The following is a 19053-nucleotide window of genomic DNA, read 5'->3' on the forward strand; positions in this document are numbered from 1 at the left end:
CCATCTGAGCTTCAGTCTCATCATTACAGCGGCTCTTTCTCATGTTGTGTGTGAAGAGCTTCTGGAAACTCCTCATGTGAGTTACTCGTCTGTATGAGAACACACACACACACACACACACACACACACACACACCACAAGAGGTAAACAGAAAGTGGATGTTAATGAAGCCACGGGCTCATGTGAATATGAGTTTAGTTCAGACAGACGTCTATATAAAACACCAGAGAACATGACAGCAGGAACTCCCATGTGTCCGTCATAAACATCCATTACATAAAACAACGCTTCTCATCACAGCAATTAAACAATACCTGCTAACTGCTCATATCTGGGTTTACAATTTAGTGAAAGCATGTCCAGTCCACAAATAATTATAATTTACTGAAAAAACATAATATATTTACAAATCTCAAAAAATTCAAGCTAAGCTGAAATGGTTTTACTTTCATTTTGTCTGGTAAAAACCAGGGATTCTCAATTTCCTGGGATACTTTGTTCGTTTTGCTTTGTTAAATCTATAAAAAAAAATACATACACACATGAGTGGGGCACAACCTAATGCAGGGTTAGTTATAACACACATGGTTTAACACTTTCCACACATGCCAGCATGACCAAACTTAGTGTATTTACTGGTTGCCATATCAACATTATATAGAGAAAAAATGTGGCAATATTAAAAAATCTTTGTAAGATATCACTGAATATTGTTTATTTAAACTAAGACAAATCTGATATAATTTTAATGTTATATTAGTTATTTAAGAGTTGAGTTCTTTAATGCTGATCTAACAGCAGAAGACATGAGCCGGGGTTTAAATCTCAGTTGTGCAGGCGGGGCATGTTGTCACACTTCGTTATATTGAGCCCCAATGAGAAATATGATATTATATTCTATACTTTCATGAATTCTATTGAGAAACCATGAGAAAAGGGTGCACAAAGACTGAGAGTCAAAGTTCAGAAATTATTAATTATTATCATGTTTTGAACTATCCTGTATAGCTTTATCTTTGTGGTGTGTTTGTTGTCAAACTCAAACATTTATATATTTTTAATGATTAAAAATGCCTTTTTTGAAAAAGTTAATAATTGTGTTTTATTGACAAAACATTTTAATTTGTCTTGGATCTTTTTTGATCGTATAAGACAATATTTTAAGCTGTAATTTGGTCATGTTACAATGTACTTCACCTATGGGGCATGTTGTCACACTTCACTTCTATTCTTTCAGGTTAAATCAATAAAAAAAGTATTCACTGTATTAATGAAACAAAACCACAGAATTGTACTAGACGTGTTAAAAACAAAACAAAAACAAGTGGATTTACACAAAGTGAGAAAGTTAATAAGTGTTAGGTTGTGCCCCGCTCTCCCATAAATACAATCATACATACACACATAGGTCTAAATAAAAAAAAAATGGCTTAACATTGTACAGATTTTTTTTTTTTTTTTTTAAGTTCCTTGATTTTGAAACGGCACAATGAAATGTATTAATGCTTAAAAAGTTTGACTTGAGCCTCATTGATGGGACTGTGAGCACTTTAATCAGAAACTGTGATCTCCAGCATGGTTCTGTTATTTATATGAAGCCCGTTCAGCTCTCAGCCAATGAGCGCAGCGCCTTCTGCACGGACGCGCTTCACACACATTCACGCCTCTGTGCGCGCGCACTCACAAACTGTCAGATTACCGGCTATGAATCACGGGCGTAAGCCGTCAGTCTGATCCCTGAAGTTTATCAGACACCGGACAGGACCGACCCCCAGACGACCAACATGAGCGAGAGGTTTAGGGTCGTGCCGGTGGCGCACGCCGACGAGAGCGCGTTTGGAGACGAAACGGACGGAGACTCCGTGTTTGACGCCGGTGGCGGTGAGGGCGAGCGCGCGGAGCGGCGGGGATCGGTGCCTATTCTCCTGTACAACAGAGAACCCAACAAATACGGTGAGACGGGCTGAGTTCACACGGGCAGAAAGTGTCGCTCTGAACTATTGTATTATAATACATGAAGAGCCGTTATGTTTATTATAAAGGGAGCGTCGCGCGCGTCCAGAAGTCAGTCAGTCAGTAGTTTGGCGCGGCACTCGCGTACAGTGTAAACAAGTGAAGGGAAACTTAATCGTCGTTTTGGTATTAATGAAAGTTACATACAAACTGACGTTTAGAGAAGAGAAGATCGGTGTGTTTGAATCAAGTTAACGTTAGTCAACGGAAGATAAATGGAATATTATTTATTGTAGACGGATTGTTTTTATATAGATTTCTCTCAGGAGGTTTAATTCTCTCAGGACCGTTAACCTGCTAACGGTTTTAAGAACCTTTATATTCACAATTATGAAACGTAGCCTACTTTAAATGCAACCAACATTTCTGTTTTTCTTCTCTTTAGTTTAGCTAAACGTTCAGTAATACTAATAAAATGTGTATTGAAATGTAATGATTACAATAACTGTTTAGACCAGGGGTTTTAAAACTTTTTGATGCCTAGGGGACCCCAAAATATGTTTAATATTTTATGAGGGACGTCCCCTTCCTAAAATCCATATATATATATATATATATATATATATATATATATATATATATATATATATATATATATATATTTATTTATTTATTTATTTGTATAAAAACATTTATACATTATAAATACAACATATTGTTTCCAAACTTAAATTGGTTATACTTAATGTTGGATGTATAAACCTAAAGAAGAATATTTTCAATTAAAAATTGTGTATACGCAACTTTCACAATAAATGTATGTAAGCTGCGTTAAGATTACTGCCTTACAATCACAGTGAGCAACATAAAGCGGAAAAAAATACAAATTTTGAAAGTATTAATACACTGTAAAAAATTATTTAGAAAAAAAGTTACCTGGTTGCCTTAAAATTTTGAGTTCATTGAAATTTAAATTTTGAGTTAATACAATGAACATTTTTTTGAGATTCGACAACCTTTATTAAAATATTATTAAAAGATTTTGTAAGCATATTAGGTAATTGTGTGTGTTTTATTTCTGATGACGCAGTGAAACATGCCAAATAGTGCTATTTTCATGGTTTATCACATTTTTATGTGGTTCAGATTCAATAACATTTTGAGTTTCTATTTATTAAACAAATTTCCTTCATTGTATCAACTCAAATTTTTTATTTCAATAAACTCAAAATTTTAAGGCAACCAGGTTACTTACTTTTTTAAGTTAATCCAACAAAAAACAACCAATTTTTTTTTACAGTGTACAGCATACACATTTAGAAATGAATGTCCGGTAGACTTTATCCATTTTTGCTTCTGGGGACCCCTTAGAAGCTTCTGGAGGACCCCTTAGAACCAGCTTGAGGACCCCTGGGAATCCCCAGACCCCAGTTTGAAAACCTCTGGTTTAGACCACACAACATTGAGGCGTTCCGTTCAAATATGCCTTTGTTTAGTTATAATTTTTTGTCTAACAATAATTCAACATTTAGCATCAATTGTAAATTTATTCTTAAGGGCTCTTTAAACTAAAATGTTAACACATGGTCTTAAAGTACAGCTGTGTATTATAATAAATAAATAAAAAAACACATGGTAAAATAGTGACAGCTACAGCTGTGCCAAGTTACCAATGTCCTCAAAATACAGGAATTAATTTATGGTGTTACTTTAACAATTGTATTATCTATTGTAAGATTTTATTTTAGTGGTTGTCAGGGTTTTGTTTTTAAAGGGGATATAATATGCGAAATTCACCACAGATGTGTGTCCACAGTGTGTGTAACAACCAGCCTATAATGGTTAAAATCCACCCATCGTCTTTATAATCTCCATCAATTATTATCAATCTGAAGCTCATGTAAATGATGTGCCATGTTCTGGAAGGGGGGCAGGGAGCCGCAGCTCATTTGCATTTAAAGGGACACACACAAAAATGACACGTTTTTGCTCACACCCAAATAGGGGCAAATTTGACAAGCCATAATAAATGATCTGTGGGGTATTTTGAACAGACACATTCATGGGGACACCAGAGATTTATATTACATCTTGTGAAAAGGGGTATTATATGTCTCTTTAAGGTCCTTGTCTGGCATGTTTGGCACTGTCTGTATTTTGCAGGTGTTATGTTTATATTTTTTACCGTTCTGTGTATTTGCATGACATGCTGCTGTTTTATTGCAATTACTTTATTATTAAATTTAGCACAATAAGAGGGTTTGTTGGTTGAATTGTGCAGTCTAATATGCCTTATAGGTCCCAATAATGTACATAATTTCCTTTTCCTTTCGCATTGACCTAACCAGGTGATAGTGTTTCATGCAACATAATGCCCTTTTGGTTTTACATGACTGCCTGATTTCAGAGGCTTGTCTAGACGTGTCTTGGGACACTTTTCATGCTCAGCTGTCTTCATTAATTGCCATGACACATCTGTTTGTTTCCCGGGTTAGCCATCTAACAACCTACATCTGAATCTACTTCTGTTTTCCAGGCCTTTTATAGTCTCTCTTTGAATCAGTAAATCACTATCATCTCATTTAGTGAGGTCTATGTCCATATGGACATGAGGAAAGATATTTATATAACCAACCACATTAATGTAATGTGTTTTCAGGGTCTCTCTATATGCTACCGGTTTTTATCTTTGATGGATATACTAGCTTACAATTGGCCCTTAATTATATTTAGCCTGCAATTTAATCACAGGACTCTTAAAGCCAAAGTGCTTTGATTTCAGCACTAGTCATATAGTCTATAAAGAAGTCTATAGTAGTGTAATTGTGAGAGCTGATCTCCTGCGGAAGTCCTTAAGAAGGTTCGGATGATTTGGAGACTGCGCTTTCTTGAGGTGCAGTAATTGAATATTTTGCTCAACGTCTTGTTTTCAAGAGTTGGTGTTAATCGTGTAAAGAGCAAAGGAAAAGTTTTTGTGATATGCTTTCCAAAGCTTCTGAGAAGTGCATTGATAATCCTGAGAGCGTGATCAGACCTACTGATACATTAGTTTCATTTGTTGGCGTGTAAAGCCTTTGGAGAAGTGCAAATGGGAGTCGTCTTCCAGATGGTTGGGCTGGGGAGCGTTGGATTGGGTTACACAGTCATTATGGGAGTCAAGAACATCTCTATTCATATATGTGGTGATGCTCTTATAACCTTCACTCCCAGACAATGCTGAGCACAGAGTTGCTCCCAAACATTAAGCAATTTTGAGGTTTAACAGACCCAGACTATTACAAAATAAGGCTGTCCTCCCAAAACCAACCCAACGCAAAGGCCTTGTTTCCAAACAATGCAGTCCAGTGCAAAGTCATGATGTTGGATTTTCATTTTAGGAGTGTATTGCAGTTTATTGCCTAATTAAAAAACAAAATGCAACCAAATAAAAATCCTATTTTTCTGGGAAATTAAATAAATATTCCAGGTTAAATACAAATTAGCATATTGTCGATTATCACAGACTTCCATAGTTTTTGAAAACAAAAAGCGTTAACACTTACTGTATGCACAAAATCGATCTTATTTACTTTGTTAGCACATATTACAGGTCTTAGGATAAACAATTAATCCATCGCATAAGGATGACCTGTGTAAAGTTAATACACAGAAAAAAATAGTTTTCCATGGTAATCTTTAATCAAAATCTGAAAAGTTACTTCTGGTCTGGAAACTCACTTGCTACTTCCGGTTCACTGCGACTTTAATGCAAAAGTCTTTCACTCACAAAGCAAGTCCAAAAAGAGAAACAAATTGAAAGTATTTTCTTGGAGAGAACTACAAATATTTACAAGTAAAAGCTAGTTTTGTTGTTTGAAGCCAATGTCATGTTAAAATGTTTTTCATTTCATGGTGATTCAAAATCTTGTATTTTTCAAATTATTTTAATTGCTCTATATATTCATGAAGTCAATTAGAATGAAAAGGTTCCCAAATTTTAATCAATTTTAATTTGACATACAAATATTTGAAAACAATATCTAAAAGTAAAAAAACTGGAAAGCAATGCAAACTGTGATTTCTGTAAAATTTATCCTTTTTATATTCCTTGTTGATATATACTTACATGTTTGGTTAAATGTACTCTTGTGTGTTTGGTAGGACTCTGACGAGACACTTATCTCACGAAACGAGACACGAGATTGGGTTCTTGAGAACGAATTTTACATAGTATTTTTAAGAAATCCTCAATGATGAAATACATGACTAGAAAAATAGTCAGCTGGTGCATTTTAAAATGTTTAACTTATCATTTTGTAATGAAAATCATATCAGTTCTACTTTCTGAGTATGAATTATCATATGCAGTAAAAGACAACAATACTCAAGCACTGTAAAAGGTTTTGTACAGACTCAACTGACTGGCTTCTTTCCTGTATGATTTTCTCTTCAGACCGTAGAACTGCACATGATTTATGAGCTTTTGACCTCTTAACTGAACTCCGTCCCACAAACTGATATTAAAAGGATAGCTCACCCAAAAATGAAAATGTGATGATTATCTGCTGACCCCCAGTGCATCCAAAATGTAGCGTGTTTGTTTCTTCAGTAGAACACAAATGAAGATTTTTAACTTGAACCGTTGCTGTCTGCCAGTCATAATGCATGTGAATGGGTAACAACTCTATGAGAGCAAAAAAAAACATGCTTCGACAACATGAAGAAAACCCTGCTGCTCGTGACGACACATTGATGTCTTAAGACACGAACCGATCGGTTTCTGTGAGAAACTGAAAAGTATTTGTGTTTTTTTTTAACCTCATATCCAGACGAATCTCATCTAGTGTTCCCATCCATCACTACTTCCGCCTGGTAAGGTCAAACTGGCGCGAGCATAGATATATATTATGTAGATGCATCATTCGGCTGAAAAGCACAGGCACTAATAGGGGTTGAAAGACTTTCATTTTTTTAAAGTAGACATTTATGTGATGAAAGTCGAGTCGACGTCGACTAGTCGCTGATGACGTCATTAATTTAAAATAAAATAAACCTGAACCTTGAGCTGAGACTCGAACTCGGGTCTTCTTGTGCACAGCACAGCTGATATGACATATGACACAGCGCTGCCCATAAGGTTATTGATCCTACATGACAGCTTTTGTATCAGTTCTTTTGTTTTATGGTCGTTATTTTTTCTCACAGATTTCTGCTCGTTCTGAATAAGATACAGATAAAGTAGCACAACAAAGATTACATGTATATGAAGGCATTAGTGAGTGATTGTGTGTGAATTAATTCTACCTGGCAGCGTCTCTACTAATAGTGAAGCTGTGAGTTTTAGTTATCAAGAAATATATGCTAGAATGTTTCAGTTTCTAAGCTATTTTTTTGATAAATCACAGAACAGTGTTGATAATAATACATTTCTGTGCTACTGAATGGTTTTGTGTCAGGCGCGCGGGATCTACGCGTGATGTGTGATCGGCTATGTGTGTGTTGCATTTTGCAGCACGCAGTTAAGCGCGATGATTAACTTACGCGTACAATAAGCGTGCATTCTCCCTATTAATTTTGAGCATCCAGATGGTAATCAAACGTGTCTTGTGGGGAGCTCACGGAGTATGCATTTATTTGTCATTTTTAGCTGTTCAAAACAGAGCCTGCGTGTCAGGAACTGTTTATCCTGTTGCGCCCTCTATAGGCCAGCGACGTCAAGCTTAAAACGTCATGGCAGAACATTAAAGTCGATTAGTCGACTAGTCGGTGCAACCCCTAGGCACTAATGAGGATTATATATATCTATGATCGCGCCAGTTTGACCACGGTCCTGTCAGTCTTCTCGTCACGTGATCAGTGGCAGTGCTGCGCACTATGTACGACTCGAACAGATTGTGTTGGGTGAGCTGATGCAATTGAAGAGACCATTATCCACCCGAATTAAATTGTTTTAATTTCTATGAAAAGCAAAACTACAGAGGAGATGTAATGTATATGTAGCGGTGACATATTCTGTCCTAACTTTACCCTCAAACTCCATCATAACAATATGACACAAAACAGCTTTTCATCATATTCTCAGTCTCATCATATTTTAATCTCACAAGATCTCGTGGCCTGAGTTCTCGTCACACCCCTAATGTTTTGGTATCAGAAAATTTTTAAGTAGTATTTATATTTAACTTGGAAAAGTTGCTGTTTAAGGGGTTTCATAGGTCATATGATACTGTACACTTAGTAAATATAACATGATATTTTAGCAGAGAAACAGTGCTGAGTTAACAGATCTCTATATCAAACCATGCTTTATGTGATCTGAGACGAGTCTGTAGGGGATACTGTATATTGACCTTATTACTGAAACATTACTTCATGATGATGTTAGGATTGAACTCAGTAGAGCTGGAGGTTTGGATGCAAGCATGATCACTTTCTACTGCTTAACGGAGGTTAAAGCATCGTGTCGTGTGTGTTTGCACATCCACCCTTCTGTGGTCAGATCTCAGAGACGGGAGGTCACGTGATGGAGGGTGGTCTTCAGTCAAGGTCAGGGCGGATGAAAAAGAGAAGAGGGGATTTTTATTTAGCTCATTTCTCCGTCGGGACACTGTGAACAGCTGACTCAAGCAACACCGTCCTATTTGTGTTGGCTGTTTGTCTGCACATTCATAACAACAGTTGTGCGTGTTTCTATGTTTCCAGTTATCATCAAAACACACGTTCTTCTCTTCGTCTAGCATATAAACACGATGCATGTCATCCAGTTTGTTTCTGTGCTTCCGTGCAGCAGTAATTAGCTTTAGAGTTCAGGAGTCATTTGTAATTTTATCGCTCTAATTGGCATCATAAGATGATAATCATGTGACTTTGTGCTCTTGTTCAGATGGTTGTTTTGAACTGCTCACCTAGACCGCATTTGAAAGCATCATGAGATGCTTCTGATGAAAAACATGTTCCAAACATAGGAAGTCACACGGTTTATACTTTTTTTTATTAATATACAACTACTACTACTACTAGCACATTTATTCAGGAGTGCACAGTTTTCCTGCAGCTGAGGGTAGGACGATTTGGGGACATGCACTGTGTCTGATTATTCCTACTTTCATACTATATAGTTGGTGAAAAACATAGTAAGCCAAGTAGTATGTCCAAATTCATAGTATCATAAACCAGTAGGTGAAAAGATTCTGAGATCCGATGGACACTTTGCTATCCCATGATGCAGTGGGAGAGGATTTGTGAATGGAGGTGAAGCGACACAACTGACACTGGAGGTCACATGACAACATGGCAGATGTAGCATGTTCAAATGTTATTCATACTGTACACATTCATACTTTAGAAAAGGGGTTCTCAACCCTGGTCCTCGAGGGCCACTGTCCTGCAGAGTTTAGCTCCAACCTTGATCAAACCTTGATAATGATGAGCAGGTTCAGGTATGTTTGATTAGGGTTGGAACTAAACTCTGCAGGACAGTGGCCCTCCAGGATTGCAATTTTGTTGCAGTATTGTCCTGTTTAACTCTGTGAAGCTGCTTTGAAACAATCGTCATTGTAAAAGTGCGATATAAATAAGGTTGATTGAGGACCAGGGTTGAGAAGGCCTGCTATAGAACATACTTTGGACCCACTTTATATTAGGTGGCCTTAACTACTATGTACTAACATTTTAATTCATCATTTGATACAATGCACTTATTGTGTACATACATGTTTTTACATTGTACTTACATTTTAAAAAATACCTGCATGTAATTACGTCTGTAATTAATTTCTGTTACGTTTGTAATTACACAGTTGGCACGTCCCTTATACTTAACCCTACCCTGTCCCTGACTACCCGTATCCCATCTCAATATCAGCAAAAGTGTTTTGCAATACAATTTGAACACAGTAAGTACATTGTACTTATTTTTTAATGTAAGTACATAGTACTTAAGGCCACTTAATATAAAGTAGGGCCCATACGTTTTTTAAAATCATGAAGTAAGTTTCAAAATAAATTTTGGAAGCAGCACTGCATTAAACCCAATCGCTGCATGACTCATCTTACCCGATCTGTGTTGAATTTGACTTTTTGAAGTCAAAACCCTGAAAACAGCCATATTTATAAAAGGTACTTGAAAAGTTCTTACATTATTGAAAGACAATATGTGAAATTAGTGTTTAATTTTATTGATAAAACAATGCTGCATCCCATCTGATATAGATATAGAGCCATTGTGCATGACTGTGAGCGTGATATTGCTCATATAAATATACAGATCTGGAAAAAATTAAGAGACCATTAACTTTGATTTCTCAATGTTAAGTGGTCTCTTAATTTTTTCAGAGCTGTATATGATATTATATGATTCATCTTTCATTCTTCAGGGCAATCATATATTCATGAGAATAAAACATAAAAAAATCAGTTTGAATAAGGAAATCGTATTTCAATAGTTAAAGTTAGCTGTGATTGTGCTGCACTTTATTCATACCTTTTATTAGTTTATTTTTATTTTATCTGACTATTTACCTTTTTTTTATTTTGAAAGATAATTAAGATATTGTTTGATAAGTGAGATCTCTGATTGTAGTGCTTGAAAGTCCTGGAATATAATTTTACAGTATCTGTACGAACCCTGTAGTACAGCGAACTTGGCTGGCTTGAACTAGCTCATTCAGTAAATGCTAATTTGCTAATAATGCAATGCTTTAATAGGCAACTGCTGAATGAGTAATAAATAGAATAGAAAAAAAAATTGAAACCCCAGCTCAGTTTCAGGTCATTTTAAGTTAGTTTAAATAAAAATAAACACAAAAGTTCATAAAACTCAAAACAATGAAATTAAAATGTATCAGTTTTGTTAGTTCAAAAGAAAAAAAAAAGTTTTAAATACTCATAAAAGTTCATTTTATTGAATGAATGTTTAATTTAAGTTGTCTCGACTCAAGCCAATTAATTATTTTGAGCATTAGAGTTTAGTGTGGGGTTCCTCTTCCTGTCCATTATCCTGTGTGGAGTTTCCATTCCCATCAGCCCCGTGTTAAAGAACAGTGTGCTCTTGGCTCACGCCTCTTGTTTTTCATGTCATCACGCTCGTGTCTCTCTAACACTGCTCAGGCGTTGAAAGTAGCAGGTGGCCTCCTAATGCTAAATAAACTTTGCCAGTCAGAATCAGTTTAGTGTTATATCTGTGTTTGAGACATGCATGAAGAACCAACAGCAGGTCAATGTTTAAAGGAATAAGTCATTCAAAAAGTTGTCATCACCCAAATGTCATTGCAAACCTGTAAGACTTAATTTAATTACATTAGGGGATGTTAGTAATGATATTGTTTCACACTGATAATTCAATCATGATGGATATACTAATGAGGTTTGTGTGGTTGTGTTCTAAAAGAAAATGTATTTTATCTTTTTTTCTGACACAAATCTATCATAAGACAAAATATAATGCATGATGTGTCTATGGACTATATTTGACCCAGCTAACCGGGAGCATTCATGAAACTTTGGCCAACGTTGTAGCAAAGTTGTGAATATGCGTTCCTCCAGTAACGTTAATAGAATGTTAATACAAAGCTATCTGGTCTATAACACATCGCTGTTGCACAAGAAACATTATTAATGCATTGTTCATATTATGTTTTTTTCTTAATTATTTTAACTCCTTTAGCTTTAGAGGAAATAAAGACATACTGGTTTAAAATTAGGTGATTGCTAGCCTGACGAGCCAGACCCACATCAAGATGTTTGGTCTGGAAACTCACCATTGACGGCTCAATCTGAGGGGCGGATAAACGATTGTCTTTCAAACTCCCTCTGCACGCGATAGGATAGCGCTACAACCAACCAGAGCAACGAAGGTGAAGCGGAGCTCGTTGATAGATTAAACATTCATCGTATCCGGTCGGCAAAACTCCGAACACATCTTCCCTTTTTAAGAATGACTTCAGTGCCGTTCTTTGTTCTTTTCTCAGAGAAAAGCTTAACTCAAGTCTTCCAGAGTCGTGGTCAAAGCTGATTCGAAAGACCGCCGTTCGCCAGTTTCTGTGTTTACTAGAAGCACGCAAACGCAACTCGGCCGTCATTATGTTAAGTCCCGCCCACCGACTCTATACACGATGTGATTGGTCCGGCAAGAGTTAGGCGAATACAGCTCAGAAGGGTATTGAGAGTTGCTAGACGACACTCGCAGGCAGATTAGATTTGCTGCCGCTAGGGTGCATCTAGATTTCTAGGCTAGGTAATTGCAACATTATCTCACAATTCTGACTTTTTCTCTCAATTGCAAGTTTACGGGACCTATTTCAACAATCTTAGCACATGGTCTGAAGCTCCTGGTCTGAAGCTCATGGTGTAGGTGTGCTTAATCAACTTTTGCTAGTTTAACGATGGAAAATATGGTCTGCGCGCCTGGCACATGGTCTTAAAGCGTCGTCCCACGTCTCTTAATGAGTCATGGGTGTGTTTTGGGCGTAACGTGCAATAAACCAATCAGAGTCTTATCTCCCTTTCCCTTTAAAAGCCAGTTGCGCTCACACCATGGAGGATTCACTATTCGCATGTGAGCGGAAAGACTGAGTGCTTCTCCAGAGAGGAATTCTTTTATTTTTAATATTTAAAAATGTGTGTGTGCTTCTGTGTCCCTGTGTGTGTAATAAGCAAAGTGTATTCACGCTGTGGACCACCTATAGGCACATATTACTAACACAACCTTTAAATAACACAAAAAATACTGAATTTTTAATTCCTCAAAATATCAACATACCAACATTGGCCTGAACACAACGGGTTTTTAGACCAACAAACAGATGGCACGAGTGTATTTGCTATTTAAACAATGTGGAGCTGGACGTGAAAATGAGAACTGCTTCAAGCCTAAACGAGCAAAAAAAAAAACATGTGCGTGCGGCCTGACGACGCATTGCAGTGTATGATAGGGTCCTACATCTTGCATTTCTTACTTTTTTCTTAGAATTGGACTTTATAGCTTGCAATTGTGAGTTTAAATCTCACAACAGGTATAAAGATATAAGAAGTCAGAATTGTGAGATGTAAACTCCCAATTGTGAGATAAATAGTCGCAAATATATTTTTAAATGTTTTATTTAGTGGCAGAAAGAAGCTTCTATATATGAGGGTGAGGAAATAATTACATAATTTACATATTTGAGATAACTTTTTCTTTAATTGTGGGCTGTCAGAGTCTGTGTCCATAACAGGAACAGACTGTCTGGTGTCTGGTGGCCGCTGTCATGTCGGTCCTATAAAATCTAAGGCGATAAACACTCACAATCATCTAGATAAACCGAGCTGCTGGCACCGTGGGGGTTTTGTTGGCCCAAGTTCTCATTTCAGGACCTTCTCACGGTCACCATGATCAAACAACACTCTTGGATAATCTCGAATTCTCTGGATATTTGTCTCGTGCTGCAGAGGAGCAAAAAAAGGTGTCACCTGATCTTGTCTTGTATGACAGACAGCTGAAGCAGAACCGGGCATCTGCCCTGATACTTGAGATGGGTGTCTGCGCCAGAACGCCTGAGCATCTGTCATCACCTGCTTACAGTCGCTTCGTTTCAGAACCGAAGAACCGGCCATCTCCAGCTGTCGAATGTGTTGAAAGTTGTCTATAGTAATTATTTTATATGTGCCAAATGGATTAGTGCAGGTTCCTCGCGTGTCAGAGGTCTTGACGCTATGGCGTGACTTCTTGTGATCAGTCTGGTATCTGTTTTTAACCTCCCTGTAACGTTTCCACCCCTTTTAGAAACAGGGACATGCACTGGACGGGGGTGAAATTCTACTGTAACAGACATGCAATCTGTGTGTGTGTGTGTGTGTGTGTGTGTGTGTGTGTGTGTGTGTGTGTGTGTGTGTGTGTGTGTGTGTGTGTTACAGTTATGGTACAGGTCAGTTTAAAGACCTCTTTTGGTGAAAATATTTTTTTTATGTTTGTATATGCTATGCTGTATTTTTTATGCTTTAAGACATATTCATCAGTCAGAACCACTGCTGAGTATATTCTCCTTTAAACTGAAGTATACTAAAGACCGCCCCTGTCTTCAACCATCACAAAAATGTGACCAATCCCGTCAGTGTGGGCGTGGCTTTTCTCCATTGACTTTCTGCGTCTGGAATGATGCTGGTTTTAGTAAGCAGCTGTCTGACGCTGAGATGGTGAACAGGAACATGGCTTTATAACATTAGCAACACATTGTTAGCTGTAACGTAGTCAAGCCATAGGCTAATCATATCAATTACTGTAATGTGTCTGACGCTGTAGAGATGCATAAACGCATTACCATTCTGATACAGCGACTTTTAGTCGAGCCTGTATAATTCACTCTTCCACTTCTTCTTCTGAATCAGTTTCTATTTTAAACATAACTGAATTAATCCCATATTTCCACTTGCCATTGTGTAGCGTTTACTACAGTTGAGCGAGTGGATCAGGTAATCCGAGCTGGTTTGATTGAGTGGAGGCGGAGACTAATTTGCATAACCATGTATATTAGATAAAGAAAGAGTGTCGAGTTACATTCAAGCTATTTTATGGCAGGAAATACATGCAAGTCATTTCAAAGATAAGTTTTTGACTGATCGGTTAATTAATCTTGTTTGCTTGAACCAAGTGTGCCAAACATGTCCTGAAAAGGGGATTGGTCCCAGTATAGCTCATAAACCCCGCCCCTCTGTGTATTATAATGTGACGCAAGAAAAACTAAACAATCAAATTACACTTAAAATAATTTTTTTCCAAAGATGGTTTCTGTCACTTTAGGTATAGTTTTCATCAGGCTGATGATAAAAATGTTTGGTTTGAGTTATTTATTTGATGTTATAAAAATGGAGGTGTGATGTCATGATTGACAGCTGAGATTGACAGCTGAGATTGACAGCTTCTCTGAGTGAAGTTGTCACTGGAGCAACAACAGATTCTCTTCAGGATTTTTCAGGAGGAGATTGGAGCTTTGACTTTATCTTCTACAGTTATATTTCACACCAGCATAATGAGTTGTTCTGCAGTAAACTGTACTTACAGATACTGTGTGAGTGTGGGCTGGGTTTTGATATTGTGGCTCTACTTCGGCCCTGTCCCAAATGGCACCCTAAACCCTCACGGTCTCCCTACGAGTCCGCACCTTCATGACATCGACTTTTCAACGCCGCTTTGACTGTCGGGAAGAAGTCCCACACCCTTGTGGGCTCAGCAGAAGTGCGCATTGAGGGCACATATCGACCGCTCGCGAGGACCCTTCTGAGATCTAAAATGACAAATGGGACGCTCTCTGGTTTCGTGGGCTTAACAGACACACTCATGCGGCAGCCATTGTAAGTCCACAAGACCAAAAGTGTATGTGATGTGTATGTGCCATTTGGGTCAGGGCCTTCCTTCTCTCAGGTCTCAAATCAGTGCAAGATGTCAGTGTCATGTTCGAACGTTGGCGGCTTCACTTTTCTCCAATAGAAGATATTGAAGAGGCGTCGTCCATCTTTTTCACATTCTATGGCTTGAATGATTGTACCCGTTCAAAAATCTGACAGTAGTATTGTGAAAAATGCACTTTTTTTGTATATATTGTGTAGGGGTGACCCCGAATAGTCGAAGATTCGATGCATTGATATGCGGAGCCTGATTCGACCACCGATCTCACGGTCGAATCTTCGCGGGTGTTATGAAACGAGGATCATTCCATTTTGGCAATATGGGGTGCTCAATATTTTAAAGACTTGTCGCGGCGCTGAGCTGAGCATCCGGTGTGCGACCCCTTTAAGGTCGCTGAGCTTCGCCTTTAAAATTAGAACACGTTCAATGAGTGTACACACACCGGCGGCAGCATTCAGCGCCTGTCCGCGGGCACTCGGGAAGTTGTTTAAAATCCTGCCGCACCACAGAGCGCTTTCGTGCAGCTCATCTGTCAGTCAATTCAAAATTGAGCTCGCGTGTAGGCCTATATAATGTGCGCGTCAGGTGGCAGCGTGAGATCCTGAGGCGTGGGGCTGAGCTTTGCGTACATCTTCACCCCCTTTAGGCACAATCGGCTTCAGATCGTGCATGTAAACGCACTCAAAGTGTTCTTTTCCTCTCTAAGCAGGTATTTTTTTAGGTTTATTTATCAAAATGTTCTTTTATATATTTGTGTGATGTTCTTTATTTCGATCGCGGCTTTAACATGTTATGAGAAAACGGTTTATTAATGTTTATCCACCACATTACCTTTTAGGCTATTTAAACCTAAATAAGAAAGCCATTGTCAGTTCGTCTGTCAGTTGGCAGGCAGTTTTGGTCGCTTTATTAAAAGTTGTTGCTGTGTGCAGTCGTGTGTAAAGGAAAATAAAAATAGTTTTACCCTTCTGCTGACAAGTGTCGTGCCCCTCCCAACCCATTCACACACACACAGATGATTCGACTATCAGTCGACCATAGAGAGATTCGACAATTCTGATTCGACTGTCTAAATCCTTAGTCGAGGACAGCCCTAATATTGAGTAAAATAAGTGTTTGCAAATGAGCATATGGAACATGTGTCATCATTACTCATCTACCACCAGTGCTATTTTAGTATCATTGATATCCTATTGTATTTTTTAGACTTATATTAGTCTACTTAATAGTCTATTTATTAGTTTTTGTCATTTTTATTAGTTTAAAATAAAAAAAATACATCTATATAGTTTTTATAAATGTTTTGTTATTTTAGTACTTCAAGCTCAAATAAACAAAAATGAGAAATAATGCCTTGGCAGCTGTATTATAATATAAAACTGATTATCTGAGTATATTTGACAAGAAAATACTCTTTCAGTCTTTCAACTTTAAAATATAATAATTTTTGAATTTATTTGATTGAGTTCCTTGCTGTTTCTTTGTAGTTCATTGTGAAATGTTCTTTCAGTTTCTGAGTGAGAATTGTTTCTCCACTTTTTGTTTTATGGTTTTAGTTTTAGTTAATGATAACATTATCACAGTTTGGACATTCGTATAACTAACATTTGTAAAAAGCCCCATATTGGTCAACCACAGGATGATGCATAACTAAAATGGTTTAGTTCTCCTTCAGGGTCTAAACTGGGACAAATGAGTCTGCTTATTTGCTCTATAAATGTAGCATGGAAATGTTACTGCAGGTCTAAAGAATCTTTGTGTAAAAACTTGTCAACAAGTGGAAAGTTGGACTTTGTAGATGTGATGATGCCAGGAAAGGTTTTCTCCAGTGCGTTTTTGCGGTCTCACTTGACACTGTTGTTTCGTTAGCGTGATCGTGTGAAATCATCAATCGGACTGAAGTGTCATGTCAAACAAGCACAGAGTCTCATGCAGAAATGCTTTGAAAGATGTTTAGATGTGTCCTGCTTGCTTTACCGAAGACAGTCAGCAGGTGGCAGCACGTTTCTTCCTCCTGATGCCTTCTTTAACAGCTCTTTACATACCCAGCACTCTGGTTTCTTCAACTTTAACCAATTAAAGCTTCTTATAGGACACTAACTGGTGTGAATGAATGTCGAGAGCACTCTGTGATAGTATGTGCTTTGCTCACAGGCTTGTTAGTGTTCACACAAGTTTGTAAGGGCTCATATTTGGGACTGAACTAACAACATTTTGTACAGTTGACAGTTTGTAGTTGTTTTTATTGGAAAAGACAACCGCTCTTACAGCTCACCTTAAAATAATAATGCTTGTAATAACAAAAACACTATAGTGCAACAAATATATACATATACATTTCCTTATGTACAGTTAAAAAATGATATAAGAAATGCAATTTTATAATTAAAAAAACTATGTAGAATACCTAAAACGTGTAATTCATCACATTTGATGTTATTTATTTTGAAATAGTTTGAATGCTTCTTTTTAATTGTGTACAATGTACATTGGATTGTACATAAATAAAAATAAAAAATATTATATTTATAATATGATTTTGATTCCACATTATATACCTGTTCTGACCGTTTGACCCTTCTGATATCTTCAAAATCTCTGTCGGCGTTTGTATTGTACAGTTGTGATTGTGTTAGACTGTGCCAGTTTTTATCATTTTTTTATTAATCGCTATATGCGTCACTAAGCTTTTAGATGCTGTCCAGCCTTCAAAGTGCAGGAAATGAGACCGGACTAAACAAATCCAGCTTCATAAATCCACTCAGCTGGATGTCTAAATCACACAGTTTCTGAGCGGATCTGATTTTGAGACTGGTTGATCTCACCCTCCAGAACGGCTCTGTCTGAGATTGTTCTGATGGAGGAAGTTAGTTTCCTTCAAAAAAATGTGTGTCCTGTAGTTTACACTGTTCAGTAAATCCAAACGCTTTGGATATTTAAAGGTCGCTGCACAGGTGGAATCAGTTCATTAGAACACATTCCTGCTTTTACATGATCCTGTTGCTCTTTAGTCGTTCCTGGGGGAGCCTATCAAGAACAGATGACAAGATCACGTCTGTCCTGACCATCGATCGCACTTTTTATTCGTGTGGTTTTAGTTGATTTAGTTTAGATTATTAGATTAGTTTAGTTTAGATTATTATTTGTTATTATTTTATTATTTAGACAGATTATAGCCAGAGTTTAGCTTGAATTATAGATTTCATCATGATGCCTATATAATATTTACTATATATCGGGCATAACATTTTGACCTAATATTGTGTTGGTCCCACTTCTGCTGCCAATACAGCCCTGACCCATCTCTGATGGACTCCATTAAACCCCTGAAGGTGTGCTGTGGTATCTGGCACCAAGATGTTAGCAGCAGATCCTGTAAGTTGCGAGGTGGGCCCTCCATGGATCTGACTTGTTTGTTCAGCTCATCCCACAGATGTTCGATTGGATTGAGATCTGGGGGATTTGGAGGCCGAGTCAACGCCTCTAACTCGTTGTTGTGCTCCTCAAACCATTCCTGAACCATTTTTGCTTTGTGTCAGGAGCATTATCCTGCTGGAAGAGCCACAGCCACCAGAATACCGTTTCCATGAAAGGCTGAACATGGTCTCAGCAATGCTTAGGTAGGTGGAGCGTGTCAAAGTAACATCCACATGGATGGAGGACCCAAGGTTTCTGCCTCCATATCCTGTGTATTATTCTCCTAGTGTGTTTCATTGTGTTTCCCGGTGACCTAGTTTCCC

At 37.6% G+C, this 19053-nt stretch overlaps 1 protein-coding gene across 5 annotated transcripts in view; it reads left to right on the forward strand.

Annotated features, from left to right (window-relative positions):
* Nucleotides 1-1704: 1704 nt before the first annotated feature.
* Nucleotides 1705-19053, forward strand: part of slc12a7b (solute carrier family 12 member 7b) — a 77309-nt gene continuing 59960 nt past the window's right edge. For all 5 annotated transcript variants that reach the window (XM_067435488.1, XM_067435489.1, XM_067435492.1 and 2 more), the window contains exon 1: nt 1705-1953. In XM_067435488.1, coding sequence (XP_067291589.1) covers nt 1785-1953 — 169 coding nt within the window. In that variant the 5' untranslated portion in view covers nt 1705-1784. The remainder of the gene's footprint in view (nt 1954-19053) is intronic.

Source organism: Pseudorasbora parva, chromosome 24, assembly GCF_024679245.1.
Source record: "Pseudorasbora parva isolate DD20220531a chromosome 24, ASM2467924v1, whole genome shotgun sequence".
In the NCBI taxonomy this organism is placed as follows: Eukaryota; Metazoa; Chordata; class Actinopteri; order Cypriniformes; family Gobionidae; genus Pseudorasbora; species Pseudorasbora parva.